The sequence below is a fragment of the Parambassis ranga genome, chromosome 1, assembly GCF_900634625.1.
Source record: "Parambassis ranga chromosome 1, fParRan2.1, whole genome shotgun sequence".
Taxonomy (NCBI): Eukaryota; Metazoa; Chordata; class Actinopteri; family Ambassidae; genus Parambassis; species Parambassis ranga.
In genome coordinates, this window is record NC_041022.1 from 25,780,646 (window position 1) to 25,798,356 (window position 17,711).

The 17,711-nt window shown below is 41.2% G+C and overlaps 1 protein-coding gene across 3 annotated transcripts in view; it reads right to left on the reverse strand.

The window, feature by feature from the left end:
• The window catches only part of LOC114433732 (glutamate receptor 2-like), an 87,992-nt gene that overhangs the window by 8,412 nt on the left and 61,869 nt on the right, over nt 1-17,711 (reverse strand). Inside the window, exons 17-19 of one of the 3 annotated variants that reach the window (XM_028402398.1) lie at nt 11,329-11,443; nt 9,937-10,071; nt 1,703-1,878 (exon numbers count right to left, since the gene is read on the reverse strand). In XM_028402398.1, coding sequence (XP_028258199.1) covers nt 1,708-1,878; nt 9,937-10,071; nt 11,329-11,443 — 421 coding nt within the window. In that variant the 3' untranslated portion in view covers nt 1,703-1,707. Of the gene's footprint in view, nt 1-1,702; nt 1,879-9,936; nt 10,072-11,328; nt 11,444-12,268; nt 12,384-17,711 lie in introns of all 3 variants that reach the window. The other 2 variants (XM_028402405.1, XM_028402412.1) reach the window with 2 other exon arrangements.

The window sequence follows — 17,711 nt, forward strand, 5'->3', positions numbered from 1 at the left end:
TGGTTTGCCAGCTGCACAGTGGTAGCGGAAGGTGCTCCACAGGGTCACCACCACCACCCAGAAAATACGTACTGCCCTCTCCCTTCCTTTGAAGAACTCTACAGTTCCCGCTGCCTCAAGAAAGCCCAGAACATCCTAGGAGATCCATTCCACCCACGACACCATCTGTTTCTATGGTTGCCTTTAGGTCAAACAGAGCATACAAAAACATTTTTGTAACTACACTACACAATGCAAAGTGCAATATTTATATTTATATATATCTTTATCTGCACCCAAGGATTGCACCCTATTTTGTTTTACTATGTACAATGACAATAAATTCTATTCTATTTTATTCATTGGGGTAACTGCTGTTGTGCCATGCACATAAATACATGCAACACACTCTCTCTACTTGGATGCATTCTAAGGATGGCTATATAACCTTGGAGGCATAAGAAGAAGATGGAAGCAAAATGTACTGTCACTGAATACAGTGACATAAAAGACCTCATCTGTCTAAAGTAAAGACAGATGAACACTCTCTCTTTGAAGTTACACATACTTTTTATAATTCCCAACTGGACTGGGTGGCTCCGCTCATCATACATGCTAGTCCTGAACAAGCTATGATATCCCATATTGTATATGCTGTAAAGAATAAGAATTATTTGTATTTACCACAATATCACAGTTGTGTTACACTTACAATTGTTCAGGCTACATAGCAAAAACAATGTCATTAAAACACATTGAAGTGACTGGCCAGTGAGTCAGTAAGTGAGAGGATGATTGTCTTTAAATTAAGACAGGAATAGAGAGATAAAAGAGAGAGATAAAAAAAATCAATGAAGGGAAAAAGACTGAAGAGGAGTGAGTAAAAAGACATAAGGGAAGAGGAAGAGAGGAGAGGGCAGCCAGGATCAGAGGGCAAATACGGAACAGAAATGAAAGTGATAAGCCAGTTGCTGGGTAAACATAGGAAATGAAAGAAAATCACAGCCATAAACAGTTGTAACTAGATGATTTGTTTGCAGTGGTTTTGTTTTATGGTCTCCATATTACTAATTTTTCTTAAAAACAATTGCTGCATCCACATTATACCCAAAAAATTTAGTAAGCCACCCACTCAGCAATGCTAGCTAACCTTAGTGGCAATGTTTGTCTGCTGTGACGTTAATAAGCAAACATTTTCTATAAATATGAACAGTGAATAAAAAAATGCTATGTTCATGGAGGCCCTACTCTCATTCCAGAATAGGTATTAGACTTGTCTAATGTCTTTTCATAACATATTTGATGTAATGGTAATGCTAAACATTTGTACTACCAAGACAACCATGCTATGGTCAATATAATTTGCAATCTGTGTCTGCCATTTCACATCACCCCAAAACAAAACCGGGTTAGGAGGAAAACCAGCTTTAAATTCTATATGATGCAGACAAAGAATTATAACCACAGCGCTTGACATTGTACATTTTACAAATGTTTAGATAGAAGTGTACTTTTTCACTATGTAAACTCATAATTATGTAAAAAAGAACTAGTTTTAATTAAATTAAAATGAAGTTTGCCACTGAAGCTGCTGTGCACTGCCATAATATGAATGCAGTTGTACTCTAAATTCTTGTCTAATGCCAATTAATACAAATTAGACAGTTAGTTTCTATGGCTGTGAGGTGAGGACAGTTTTAGCCATCAATCATCGCTCTCCTACCGGTGTTAGATCTTGACGCTCTCAATGCCGTAAACGCTGTAGCCCTCTTTATAGGTGTCGTAGTTTGGCTGGTGGCTGGGGGACAGCAGGTTGTAGTTGGGGGCATGCTGAGGAGAAGGCAGAGTGTGTGTGTAGTTTCCTGTGTGCTGGGGTGACGACAAGGTGTTGGCTGCCACCTTTATAACAAAAATAAAGCCATCATTATTGCTGTGCTTGTTTTTCTCTCAATTACACTTAAGCTATGATACTATTTTTACTCCTCCTGTAAATAATAACAGACAGCAATAATGTCAGCACTTTCAGACTAATAGTTCCAACCAGTGGAAATTGCAAAAGAAAACCCCTTTGTGGGGGCATTACAGGAGCCTCCGGAGGCTTGTCTGTGAAGAAAGTGTGGTAAACCTTACTATTTACTTTTCTAGTGTAAGTAGCATCAACATCTTGTGCAGTGCAATCCATTTGTGAAGTGGTTGGTTGGTTTTTACCAATCTAAAGGTAAACCATTAACCATTACCATCCATGAACTACATAGACTACCTTGCTGACCTTTCCCTGTGAGTGAAATCGTATTTGTCTCAGTGTAGAACTGGGTTTAAAATGTACTTGCATGTGCTGTCTGCTTCCTATGCTTTTGTTTGTTTAGTTTGTGTTTTTGTTGTTACAGTCACTTGAAGCATTCGTTCAGTATGGCAGGGCTGAATTATTGAACATTGGAAGAAAGTGCCACTTTTATGCACCCCCCTTCTCTCCACCCCCCTTCTGTGACACCATTTAAGAAGAGAGGGTAACAGGACAGTGTGTGCACTAGACTAGATGCTAACCCGCAATGACCAACTCTTTTCCAGTCTCTTTCTTGCCAATGTAAGATTATTTGGCAACAAAATGGACGATATTCGCCTGAGGATGGTCTCGTGGAGGATGGACAGCTGTGTGGCCATCATCACTGAAACCTGGCTGGACTGCAGCACACCTAACACCGCGGTGGAGCTGGCAGGACACTCTTTGTTCCGAGCAGACAGGACTGCAGCCTCTGCGAAACACAGAGGTGGAGGGCCTGTTTTACATCCACATCTCCTGGTGTACAGCCACACACATCATCAGAACACACTACACCAGACCTGGGATACCTGGCCGTGAAATGCAGATCATTCAAGACGGTGAAAGAGAGTTCTGCTCCATCCTGATCATAGCTGTAACATTCAATTTAATTCAGTGGGCTATCATTAAGCTAGCGCTAGATGAGCTCTACTGTCTGATCAGCAGGCAGACTCCAACCCAACAGTGCTTCCAAAATTCCAGAAGTGCGGTCTCTGCTCAGGATGCAGCCTACAGGTCAGGTGACAGGCTGGCCTATAGCAGGGCCCAGACAGAAGTGAGGAAGGTCATCCAGCAGGCCAAACACTGGTACATACGACGCATCGAGGAGCACTTTCCTGACAACAACCCATGGGAAAGGTGGAGAACCATAACCAACTACAGGAACAGCAACCAGCAGACTAGTCAAGACCCCACTCTGCCTGACACCTTAAACACTTTCTGTGCACTTTGACACACCTGGCAGCAGAGAAACTGTTCATCTTCCACAGCTGCAGGAGCAGCCCCAGCCTTTTGTCCTGCAGCATCACCAGGTGAGCTCCACCCGGAGGAGGATCAACACCAAGAAAGCTGCAGGACCAGATAAGGTGGGGTTCTGAAACTCATTTTAGCCACTTGTATTCACAATCTCAAGCTTTCGGTCACTACCCAGAGCTCATGACCATAGGTGAGAGTAGGAATGTAGATTGAGTGGTAAATCGAGAGCTTTGCCTTTTGGCTCAGCTCCTTCTTCACCACGACAGACCAGTACAGCGACTGCATTACTGCGGAAGCTGCACCAATCCACCTGTCCATCTCCCGCTCCATTTTCCAATGAGAATATGTTTTTTGTTTTTTTTTCTCCGGAGGTTTAAATTATTGTTGGGGACATTTTAGGAATTGCTGTTGGGGACATATCACCTCTGTCCATGCTAAAACTACACCCTTGCCTCAGGGGCTCCAAATGGAGTGGATATCAATTCATACCAATTACTAGGTTTGGGGTTGTCAATGATCTTAAAAACACAATACATCAAGCAATGGCTTTAAAACAAGAGAAGGACTACTGAATGACTTATTTAAAGCCCAGAATTTAATTCCTCCAGATTTTGGTGCGATTTGAATTGAAACTGTCATAAATGAATTCCAAATATACAATGCAGCTCCTCAAAATACTACTTATATCTTCTGTACACACTCTCCCTCCTCACTTGTTAGAACCTTTCCAACTGTATCTCTTTATACCTTGCACGACTGTGAAAGATTGTCACCTATCACTTATTTACAGCTATTTATTCAAGTAAACAGATTTATTGTTTTGATGGTATTAAGTTCATTAGATTTCTTGGTAATCGCATTGTAGGCTGGTCAGTATGTTTTGAATGGAGAGATGTGTCTACTTCTAGATGTTAGATTTGTAAATTGTAAGGAGCTATAATAGAGTTTGTGTGATGGGTCATCAAAACATATACAGTGGCTTGGAAAAGTATTTATACCCCTTAAACTTTTTCACATTTTCTCACATTATGACCACAAACATAAATATATTTATTGCAATGTTATGTGAAAGACCAACACAAAGTGGCTTACAACATACAATTGTGAAGTAGAAAGAGAATTAAACATGGGTAGGAGATTTTGAAAACTCAGTCAGCCAGATTTTGAAAGTAAACACACGCCCCTTTCTCTCGGAGCTCACCCTGAAGCCACGCCTCCCAATCACATGGCATTACCTGAAGATGAGCTGCGTCTGTGACTTCAGCCATCATGCTCTCTGGTGTGCGCAGAGCAGGAAGAGAGTGACAACCAGCCAATACTCTGTGCAGGGTCAACCCAGAGTTTTTTTTTCCAAATAAAAAACTGAAAAGTGCAGTGTGCTGACTGATCGAATGTTGACCTAATGACTAAATAGAGTCCACCTGTGTGTAATTTAACCCTCTGGGCACCCTTCGATTTTGGCTACGTTCGGACCCTTAGGGCCCAAATGTGTACCTCTCTTAAAAGTGCTATAACAATGCCATATATATATATATATTTTTAATTTTTTTTAATTTTTCAGCAATGTCATCATTTACAGGCTTGACTAAGTCAATAATTGATAACAAAATTGATTTTGATGCATTATTATTATTGCAGTAATAAGCCATTATTGAAAAAACTCACACTCGGACCCTTAGGGCCCAAATGTGTACCTCTCTTAAAAGTGCTATAACAATGCCATATATAAATATTTTTTTTTCATTTATTTTTATTTCTTTTTAGCAATGTCAGACCTATCCATAGATATACAATTTTCTATATGTTTTATGTTTTTGTGTTATTTTTGTCATACAAATATGTAATTCATAAACAGAACAACTGAAAATATGCAAGATTTTTAAAAACTGAGGTGCCAGGTAAGTCACTTGATATGAGGAATTTACAGCCTTGACTAAGTCAATAAATGGTAAAAAAAATTGATTTTGATGCATTATTATTATTGCAGTAATAAGCCATTATTCCAAAAACTCACACTCGGACCCCTAGAGCCCAAATGTGTACCTCTCTTAAAAGTGCTATAACAATGCCATATATAAATATTTTTTTTAATTTTTTTTAATTTCTTTTCAGCAATGCCAGACCTATCCATAGATATACAATTTTCTATATGTTTTATGTTTTTGTGTTATTTTTGTCATACAAATATGTAATTCATAAACAGAACAACTGAAAATATGCAAGATTTTCAAAAACTGAGGTGCCAAGTGGGTCACTTCATATGAGGAGTTCTGGAGCCTATCCCAGCTAACTTCAGGTGAGAGGCGGGGTACACCCTGCACAGGTCACCAGTCCATCGCAGGGCAACACAGACAAACAGCCATTCACATTCACACTCACACCTACAGGCAGTTTAGAGTGACCAATTAACCTAACTTGTCTTTAGAATGTGGAGGAAGCCTGAGTACCCGGAGAGAACCCATGCAGGCACAGGGAGAACATGCAAGTTCCACACAAAATCGCCACCCCAGTCAGAATGGAACCAGGAACCTTCTTGCTGTCCTCTTGCAGTCCTCTGCGGCAGCACGGTGGTGCATCATGATGCATTTTGCAGACATGGGCCCCGCATTTGGCACAGTAGCTCCACACTGGAATGCATGTCCTCAGGAAAACAAAAGGTTAAAGGTGCTCTAGAGGCTGCTGATCATCCTGACCTCAGAGCAAAATGTGACAAATAGACACCTTTGTTCATTAGTGGGAGCATCACTTTGCAAGGGTGTAGTAGTATGGACAGAGGGGGCATGTCCCCACCAATAATTTGATCACCTCCTAAACAATAACAGATTCTCATTAGGTGCAGGAGGGGTTAAATTTCATTGGAATCTTAGGCCCCCACCAATGTCAAACGCAAATCTACACCCTTGTCACTTTACCATTTTTGGAACTCCAGTGAAATCTCCAGTTGCTGTCATCCATTTCCTCCGCTTGTTCTTCTTCCTCTTCCTCTTCCTCCTCTTCCTCTTCCTCCTCTTGCTCTTCTTCTCCCTCTTCCTCCCCAGTGGTGCTGCCAAGGTCCTCCTCTGGACAAAATTCCTATGCGGATACTTCCTGGCTGTCAGAGGATGATGTGTTTTCATCAGTGGCCTTTGGGGACCTCAAAATGGCAGCAAGCGCCTCTTCAAAATGTAATCTCCTCTTCATGGTTGCTCGTGGTGGCATGACTGGCCAGATAAAACTGTACAATGTTCTTCTAGACTTCAAAGATGCACCTACATAAACATGGTGCACACATCCAATAGGAGAATGGACCCTCTGTATGATCTATTTCCAGGGTCATCTTCTACGCTGTAGTGTGCTGGGGCAGCAGGATGAAGACGGCCGACACCAACAGACTCAACAAGCTCATTAGGAAGGCTGGCTTGGTACTGTCTGGTAGTGGAGCTGGAGTCTGTGGTGGAGGTGACAGAGAGGAGGATACTGAGGAAACTCCTCAGTATTCGTAACAACGCGTCTCACCCCCTGCATGACACACTGCTGTCCTACAGGAGCACATTCAGCGGTAGACTGAGACTACCGAGGAGCAGCACAGAACACCACCTTCCTGCCAGTGGCCATCAGACTGTATAACTCCTCCCCTTTCTGTATGGAGAAGAGCTAGATGATCATGTCATGCATCACTGTCATTCCCTCCACTGGCCTATATACATATCCATGCACCATATATCGTGCTCATACTGCGTACTGTACACTGATTTGGATTTTAGTGACACTTATACTCTGTACTTAACTGCATTTAATGTAACTTGATACCTCTGGCACAAGAATTTCCTTTGGGATTAATAAAGTTTTATCTTATCTTATCTTATGCAAAACAATATGTGTGGTGGAAACCTAACATTGCATATGACTCTGAACAGACCAGACACTGTCAAACATGGTGGTGGCAGCATCAAAGGTTCATCAAGGAAGAATGGGCAAAGATTTCAGTCCCTAGATGTGTAAAGCTGGTAGAGACATACCCCAAAAGACTTGCAGCTGTAATTGCAGCAAAAGGGGGGTTCACAAAGTATTGACTCAGGGGGGCTGAATACTTTTGCACACTGCACTTTTCAGTTTTTTATTTGTAAAAAAACAACTCTAAAATAATTAATTATTAACTCTATAATTTTCACTATGAGCCGCATGGTGAGGACATTGATGGGCTTACTGTCAGCATCACTGACTACATCAATTTCTGTGTTGACTGCAATGTCACAACAAGGACTGTTAAATGTTACCCAGACAACTAACCCTGGGTAACAAAGGACATTAAAGCCATCCTCAATTAAAAGAAGCAGGCCGAGGCTGAGGGCCATTCAGAGAGAACTGAAGGTGAAAACCAGAGAGGCTAAAGAAAACTACAGGAGGAAGCTGGAGTGGAAGCTACAGCAGAACAACATGAGGGAGGTCTGGAGCGACATGAGGACCATCACAGGTTTCAGACCAGCTAGCAGAGGGGTCGATGGTAGCATGGAAAGTTCTTTAACAGATTTGACACTGCGGTCCCAGTCCCCGCTGACTCTCCTGTTTTGAAACCTGCACCGCTCCGTCCCCTCCCCCCTCTTGATGCCTCCATCAACGGCAATGGCCCCCCACCCCCACCTCCAAACACCTCCTCTAACTCTTCTGTCTGTGCACTCCCCTCCTCCGCACTTTCAGTCTCCACTCTTCAGACCTCTTCAGGTTAGAAGACAGCTGAGCAAACTCCCCACCAGCAAGGCTGCTGGACTGGTGTTAGCCCTCGGGTCCTCAAAGACTGTGCTGACCAGCTCTGTGGAGTGCTTCACTGGGTCTTCATCATGAGCCTGAGTCTCCAGAGGGTCCCTGTGCTGTGGAAGCCGTCCTGCATAGTGCCGAAGACGCCACGGCCCAGTGGTTCTTCGGAACTACCGACCAGTCCGACACCGGCACTGACGTCACACATCATGAAGACCCTGGAGAGACTCATTCTGGAACAGCTCCGGCCTACTGTTAGGCCTCACCTGGACCCTCTCCAGTTCGCCTGCCAGCTCCAACAGGGAGTTGAGGATGCCATCATCTACCTGCTGAACCGTGTCTACACTCACCTGGACAAGCCAGCAAGCACTGTGAGGGTCATGTTTTTTTACTTCTCCAGTGCCTTCAACACTATCAAGCCAGCTCTCCTGGGTGAGAAACTGACAGCGATGCAGGTAGAGCCCCCCCTTGTGTCGTGGATTGTGGATTATCTAACTGGTAGACCACAGTATGTGCGGATGCAGCAGTGTTTGTCTGACACAGTGGTCAGCAGCACCGGGGCCCCACAAGGGACAGTCCTCTCTCCCTTCCTCTTCACGGTCTACACCTCTGACTTCAGCTACCAGACAGAGTCATGTCATCTTCAAAAGTTTTCTGATGACTCTGCCATAGTGGGATGCAAATGCGGAGAGTCTAAGAACAGGACTGTGGTTGACAGCTTTGTCACATGGTGTGAGCAGAACCATCTGCTGCTCAATGTGGCAAAGACAAGGGAGCTGGTTGTGGACCTGAGGAGGACCAAGACACACGTGGCTCCAGTTTCCATCGGTGGGCAGTGTGGACATTGTTGAGGAATACAAATACCTGGGAGTGGTGTTGGACAATAAACTTCACTGGACTAAAAATACTGAAGCCCTCTACAAGAAGGGCCAGAGCCGCCTCTATTTTCTGAGGAGGCTCCGGTCCTTTAACATCTGTCGGACTATGCTGAGGACTTTTTATGAGTCTGTGGTTACCAGTGCCATTTTGTTTGCTGTTGTGTGATGGGGCAGCAGACTGAAAGCAGCGGACACAAACAGACTGAACAAACTGATCAGAAGATCCGTGATGTTGTGGGGGTGGAGCTGGATTCCCTGACAGCAGTGTCAGACAGAAGGATGCTGTCTAAGCTGCAGGGGATCCTGGAGAACAGCTTACATCCTCCCCACCACGTGCTGCTGAGGTGCAGGAGGACTTTCAGTGCCAGACTGATCTCTCCTAAATGCACCACTGAGCGCCACAGGAGGTCATTCCTTCCTGTGGCCATCAAACTGTACAACTCCTCCCTCTGAGACCAGACAATCTAACACACTGTCTTGTTAATTATATCCATATTGGATTTATTGTAGACATGTTTTTACTGCACACAGTATAACTTGTATTATATATGACTGTTTTTCACTCGCCTGGATTTTACTTGAATTAGTGTTTAGAATTTTATTAGGTTTTATTTTTATTCTACTCTTACTACAGTATTTTATATTTCTAACCTGTTTTTTGAGTACACATGGAGCACCTGGAATTCAAGCAATTTACCCCTGGGATCAATAAAGTATTTCTGATTCTGATTCACTATAATTTTCTTTCTACTTTACAATTGTATGCCACTTTGTGTTGGTCTTTCACATAACATTCCAATAAAATATATTTATGTTTGTGGTCATAATGTGAGAAAATGTGGAAAGTTCAAGGGGTTTTGCAAGCCACTATAATTACTATCCTATTTTTTGTACAAATTAAATTTTACTGGTAAGTATTTTACTTACCACTGAACCTTTGCATCATACAATATTTTAAAAGAATTCTTTCAGCCATATTCTAATAATGTTAGTATGCCATTATATATGTAGCTACATGTGCAATGTAAAGTGATTCAAATTCAAACTTACCTTCAGTTTTTTGGCTTCAGTACGGCTCTTGTAACAAAACTCCACTAGTGCTACCATCATGGCAAGACCCAGACCTCCGACTAGGATGTAGAAGACCCCTGCCACGTTACTGAGAGATAGAGCGCTGGTCTTCTCCTAAAACACACGCATGCACATTTATAGGAAAAGGAAAGTGGTAACCCAGAGAAGGGTGTTAGTAAATGTGTTTAAAAGGCTGATTAAAAATGCTTAAAAATGCAAATTCTAATAACTGAAAGGCTCTCAGGAAAAGATTTTGTTTTTTTCTTCTCAAATGGTAAAACAAATACAACTGCTTGAAATTCTGGAAGATGTTTCATCTGTCATCTGGAAAAAAAACAATCATGCCATCAAAGCACAACTAATACCAGCTCAGTTACAAAGTAAGACATAACATTCATTTGAATTGATATGAAACCATATCAATTGTAGTTGTAGTTGTACAACTTTTTTCCCTTTCACTTTTATTAATTTAATGCTCCATATTTCTGTTACATTGTGGCTTGCACACTACCCTTTAAAACATACTAAAGCCTTTTTAAATCTTAGTCTCACTGTGTCTTTACAGTTTACATACTTATGCTTATTACTTTGAGTTGTGGTGTTAAGTATAAATAATAATATAAATATAAAAAACTTATATCACATTTATACATAACATGCTGCATTCAATTTTCTATGCTGTTGAATTTCACACACAAAGTACATGATATAGACAGTGTATTCCATGAAAGTGTATAACTGGAAGTATCTGAATTAAGACATCATTAGAATATTGGTTTATCAAATGGCAGAGTCTGAACACACAAACATTATATATTTAAGCTTGCATGTTTCTTATATCTAGATCTATTGTTGGTACATGTACCACTGCTGATCTGATGCTTGCCCTTGTGCCCGTACCCAAGGTGTGCACAGATGCTCACACTGTTCAGTCTCGAAGGCCATGGCACTCTCACAAACATGATTAAATTCTTACTTGTTGATTATATACCAATTTGTAATGCATACCTGTGGCAGGCAAAAGTCAGCTATAAGTAATATACTGTAGCTACCCCCTGAGTGAACTGTGTGCTGTGTGGACTTTAGAAAAAATTTCTGCAGTGGTATGGAGTGTAAACCAAGGATCTAGATGGTCAAAAAAAATAGTACAGAGCAAGCGCTGCTGCAGCGGGAAAGAGTCGAGGAGAAATACATGAAGAAGCTACTATAGAATCTACTGTAGTGAACACTACACTGTACTTGTTATACATGCAGGTCGTCTTAACACCAGACAAGGACTTAACTGACCAGTACCAACCATATCCTTATTGTGTAAGCTTATGTTACATGTCAACAGAAACTGTTTGTTGGACCCACAAACATAAAACTAACCTTATTGGTGGAGTCCTTGAAGCCACACTCTCCTTTATCGTACCACCACTTGTTTTTCATCTTGTCTAGGGTCCCTTGCTCATTCAGTTTCAATACGGCAAGGTTTACTGGCACTCTTCAATGGGAATAACATAAATAACATTATTATCAATGTTATCTTATGTTATTAATGAGGCTGTGGTTCTCACACTCACGTCTAGCAACCAACTCAGGGCCAAGTAATGATTATGATGTTATTTTGAGGAACCTTATTTGCAATTATTAATTATTGATTTGCATGATTCAACATTAGCGTGTCCTAGTGTGTCTCTAGGAGGTCTGTCTATATAGATTCTGCAGACAGATCAGTTCATTATCACTGTGATTAATTCCATAAAGCTATTTAAAATACACTTGGTTTTGGTCAAAGCCCTTCTGTTTGGTTGCTGAGACCAAGAATGAGACGTGCTGCAGTGAAAGCCTTTCTGTTACTTCAGCAGCAGAACTTCTGCAGGACAGAGCCATAGACAAACAGTTTGGACTGTCTGTACAACTCTTTATCAACAGCTCTTCTCCGTAACTGTTGCTGCTGTCTGGTGTGAGGTCTTCTTACCCTTATCTGTCATTTAAGTCTGCCCTGAACCTGACCTCAACCAAACAGGGTGCAACACATCATAGAAAAAGCAGTACAGTCTACAATGCTACCTGTTGATTGTGCTTAGCAGTGAGTACTCAATCTAGTTATATTCTATATTTGTAAAATCTATTCATTTTTTTAATTTTGTTTTATAATTTGTTAAAGGCATTTCATAAATACTGCTAGCTTTGTGTTCACATGTGGCTTTGTAACTGTGCTGCTTCTTTCCATATTGACATTTTTATAACCCACTGGTACCTCTTTGTTTGTATGTCCCAGTGTGTCTGTGTGTGTGCTTGTGTGTGTTTGTGTGTGTGTATTAACCTTGCTCTCCCCTCCTCCGCTGCCGCATTCTCCCTTGTCATACCACCACTTGTTTTTCAGTTTGTCCAGCAGCCCCTGCTCGTTCAACTTTAACACCGCCAGGTTCACCGCATTTCTACATGAACACAATGGCTGTTAGCAGTTCAGGTGTTGTCAGTCCTCCTGCTGGTATGCATGTTAGCAGAATATATTCTTAATTCTGTTAAATACATGAACAGTATACAAATGGCTGAAATACATCTCTTATCTTAGCAGTAAATTCAAGTTATGTAAACCAGCTGTTATTTTTTGTGGCTACAAGTGATTCATGGGAATATAATAAAAGAGCTACAGTTTCTAATTGCTGTTTCAGAGCAAAGAAATTTTTAACAATTTTTACCACAGTTCCCTTCAGAAAGTAGCAGATTTTTTTTTCCACAAAAACTACCAGGGTGAGTTTTAATAGCCCCTTGAAGAACTGTCCTCTTTGTTTTGCACAGTACAAGTCACTATTATGCATCAATACTATGTAGTCTATGCTTCAAACCTGTCAGGATTTTATCATATCAAGTTGCCAGCACAACTTATAATTATTCTACTAGCCAAAGGAACAATGAACCGGTAACTTTGTTTTATTTGCAGTAATAATTCAGGGTTTGCAAGCCAGGGTACGCCCCAAATTCTTGCACCCAAGTCCGAGGTGAGGACAAGCAAATCCAGAGTTAAGCCCAACATCGTAAACGTTTGAGTTTTAAGTCCTAAACCAGTCATAATATGGTTCTTTACTAATTATGATGACTTGGTTTGTATGTTACCAAGTTTCAAGTTTCTCTACCTTATCAGACCTTTAATAATTTAAACAAGAACAACATGAAGTGGACAATTTGAGCCCTGTGACAGGATATCTGCTTTTGCAATGCTTGTAGCCCAAACGCTAAGTGAGGCATTTTTTTAAAATATTTTTTTGTATTGGATTATTATGCCTACAGAGCATTTTCCGCGTACATAGATGCAGGTTGAGGATCAGCAGACAAATGTTGGGTCCTCAAAATCCTTACACTAGTACCTACTCTGATTTGTCTCACATGACCAGACCAGTTGGTAGCTGTGCAAACACTGACTGGTGACACTAGTCACAAGAAAATACACTTTTATGCCAAGTATCTGTGAAGAAAAAAACTACTTGCTATAACAAACTTCATGATTTTGAATGTACATGTCCTTAATGTTATGGAATAGGAAATGAAACTTTGTTTTTCACAATTACTGTTTATATTGCATATTTATTTGAAAATGATTCGTTTTGTGGCAATTTTCAGTCTCGCCCCCTCTCACGCACCTAAGACAGAGAGTTCTCCCACCAGAGAAAAACACCACATTTAATCATTAATATATTGACTCAACACATGGTTGTGTTTAGGCTGGATGACTATAACAGAACATTTGTGGTGGCACAAGTAGCCTGGGGTACCTTCACTCTTTTTTGTCACCTACTGTTAAGTTTTGTTTTTATTCTCTTGGTTTACTTTCATTTTGCATACCAGTAGGAAAAAGTCACATGGATTACTGATTTATGTGACATGGCCCCAAATGGGACATACAAGCTATTTAGGAGTACATGCCGAATAGTCAAGTCTCATTTAAAGCTTGGTATTGATGATCGGATTTGTGCTTATACAGACCTGATAAAATCTAATTTGAGTTACATCCCTTGAGTCGCTGTGTTCTTATAATCTCCTATATACTTCCCCTAAACGTCTTCAAACTTTCTCCACATCTTTAGAGCCCTGTCCTGAGAAGGGATGGGGCAATGGGGAAGGGGGGCGGCTGCTTGCAGCTTTAATTAAAATTTGTTTTCCCTATTGGTGTGGTTTGTTTTTTAGTTTTAGTCCTCACGCAAGTTCTCTAAAACAATGAGACCGAGACCTTCCAAAAAAGGAGGTCTCCCTCTGAATCATCTGGCAAACTCTGGTGGTTCTTCAGGGTGAAAAAGCATATCAGAATAAAACAGAAGCAAAAGCTTTAAATGAGGTGGTTAGTAGGAATATGCCACCTCCTGTAGTGTCTTGATATGCACCTTGGTGACTCCAGTGCAACATTTTGTTTTTTAGCTATGACCACACTTTATGTTAAAACTGTATGATTTGGTGATGTAACAAATGCAAGCAATGCAATTAATTAAGTTTTAAATAATGAGAAAGAATTATACAATTCTTTTCTAGAAGGCGCAGGAATGACTTAATGGCACGATGGAGAAGAAGGTGGTGGAATGGTTGTGTGCTGTTTTTCCTTAGTAAGTCTAAATATTGTATGTGTTATGTGTATAAATGTTATTACATCAAAGCCTGGGTTCAGTTCACATCATTTTTTGGATTTTATATAGTATCGAATCAGCTGTGATTTGATGACATATGTGATGTAAGTGTTAAAAGAAAAGGCAACTGTAAAAGCACTAATAAAGACAGTACAGCCATCTTTACTTTCATACTTACATAAACTATGACCTGGAAAAAAATCCAATGCATCTTGTCATACTCTGTTTCAGTATTTAAATATGATGTTGATTTTTTTTTCTGAACTGAACCCACCTTTGGTATTATAATCCTGATCATTTTCTCTGCTTGCAGTGCTAGCAAACACCAAAATGATCAGTACTAACATGGCAGGAGCAGAGACATAAAGACAAGGAAGATTCTGTGAATATTTCAGGTCCAGGTTAACATAAACATACATGTCTGTAGTTCTACCATGGCATACGCAACAAATTTGTTAAAGCTCCATTAAGCATTATTTTGGGAATTAAAACAAAGAATAGTGCATTAATATCACTTCTGATGTCACCTCACCTCTTCTGAAATTTAGCAACCTGTAGCAACCTTATTTTCATGTTCAAGGCCTCATTAATGTAGCTTTAACAAATGCATGTATCTTCAACATCAGATATTTGCCAAAAATTCTCTGACCAAATGGTGACACAAACGTTTGTGATTATGTATCGTTCCAATACAAGGAAAAGACACAAAGTCACAAACTCAGTGAGTCGTATGGTGCACAGAAGAACACATAAAGTCTAGTTGGAAAGTAGCAGACATTTTGACTGGGTTGTTGCTCATTTATCTGTACTCCAGATGAATGAGCAGATACAATAGCAGTACATTTTTATGTATAAAAAATACAATTCTGGCTTCTGATGTAAAGCTCATCTAGAGTACATCAAAAAGCCACTCAATTTGGAGAACAGACTGACAAAAACTGTAAAGTGGTTAGGTTTGTGTAGGATTCCCTTTTTAATTTGATTTTGATTCATTTTTGATGTTTAGATGTTTTTGCAGATTATGTTTGTTCATATTTTAAGCACACTCACTGGTGTATGAATGTGTGAATCCGTGGGGGTCGGAGAGGCCATAGGTGTGCTTTGAGTGCCCAGCAAAAAAACACTATATAAGACCAAAGAATTATTCAAAGTCAAAATTAACACTGTTAATAACTGCTTTGGTATTATCAAAAATGATTCCCTTCTCATCAGACTGTGGTATATAGCTACACCACAAATCCAGCAGATTGTTCAAATAACCTGAAGATTATTTTATTATTTTACTTTTTATAAATGCTAATTTGACTAAAACATTCAGCTATAGCTATAGCTACAAGCTGAATCTGTGGTACATGTGCTTATATAGTCAAACGAATAAAAACTACACAATGCACACAAAAATATTAATAATAAACTGTTGTTAAATGCAATCAATATTGTGTCCTAAATCACTTTAACACAATTGTATAGGTTATGTCATTGAAATTGTCTAAACAAATCTTTAGCCAGCAGCAGTTTGTGCGGTCTGGCCTGCGTTAGCTGTGTTAGCTGGCAGCCTCCGAGCATCGGGAAGTCAGGGAGGCTGGGTTTTCTTTTTCCTGCCAGGAGCATAACCTAGAATTGAAGTCACGGTCCCCCAAGGCGGACACCTGTTGCAGCAGCTCCCGTCGTGCGAGTGCTTTTGTGTTATTTTATAACGTTTCTAGCTCTTTTTTCTTCTCTTAAAACTTTTTTTTACTATCAACAGCACAAACAGAGCAGCTATGGTTTTTGTGAACACCAAGTTCTTTCTTTTACTTTTACTTTCGTTACTTTCCTAACCGAGAGTAACGCACACAGTGGCAGGCCCATTGTTTACTCTCGTGAACAGCTGTTAGCGCTGAGTAAGCCTGTACTGCTGCCGGGTGCCTGGCATGATATCCCGAAGGAACTGCGGAGAAGACGCCGGGGATGCAGGGCTGGAGTAAAGGTAAAGGCAAAGAAGAGGAGATACAAGCCTGCTGTTCCGTCAGTCATCATCATCGCTCTCTGACGAATAAGACGGACAAGCTAATGGCGCTGATCAACACGCAGGGGGAGTTCCGTGGGTGCAGCTTATTGTGTTTTACGGAGACGTGGCTGCACCCACACATCTCGGACAACAGCGTCGCGGCACCTGGCTTTGTGACCGTACGGGCAGACAGAGATGTGACTGGCAGCGGTAAGAAGAAGGGAGGAGGGACGGTGCTGTATGTGAACGAACGGTGGTGCAATCCGGACATGTTCGTGTCAAGGAGTGCCTCTGCAGCCCGAACGTGGAACTGCTGGCTGTCGGGCTACAGCCTTACCCGTGGATTAATGTGGATCAACAGCTTTCTTTCGGATCGCAGTCAGATGGTCAGATTGGGCCAACATACATCCACGACCCTCAGCCTCAGCACTGGCTCCCCACAGGGTGGTGTGCTGAGCCCCTTGCTCATAGACTACAGGAGGAAGAAAACAGACATACAGTATCTCCACTTTCCATCAATAGGAACTGTGTAGAGGCTCCTGGGAGTCCAGGAAGTGGAAGGCCTGACCTAAAACACAAACACCTCTGAACTGCTAAAAAAGGCCCAACAGGGTGCTGAGGAAGAATAACATCACTCCTTCTACCGATGCTGCATAGAAAGCCTCCTGAGAGCATCGGCCCAGAAGATCATCGGCTGCCCTCTCTCAACACTGGAAGACCTACACAGTTCCCTGTTAAGTTGTTGTTGAGTTGTCTCAATAAGGGTCAACACATCCTCAGGGACACATCACACCCCGGGCACTCTCTGTTTGAACTGTTACCTTCAAGACAGCGGTACAGAACAATCAGAGCAAGGACAAACAGACTGTGCCTATATTCATAGGATCTTAGGTTACAGTTCATAACCAGTGTTATTTTACATAGGCTTTGCCCTTTAAGGCTATTCACTACTGGGATAATGGCAAAGCATGATGTAGTTTATGCTTCACTGAGTCTGTGCTGTACCACAAGCATGCACACACACCTGCCCCCATCAACAACAGAATGAACATCCATCCAGCAAACCAGAGAATACTCTGTGTGCACCAGTATAGCACGCAGACTATAAGAGAAATCTCATTTACAAACATCATACACAAAACAACATGAAAATAAGCTGC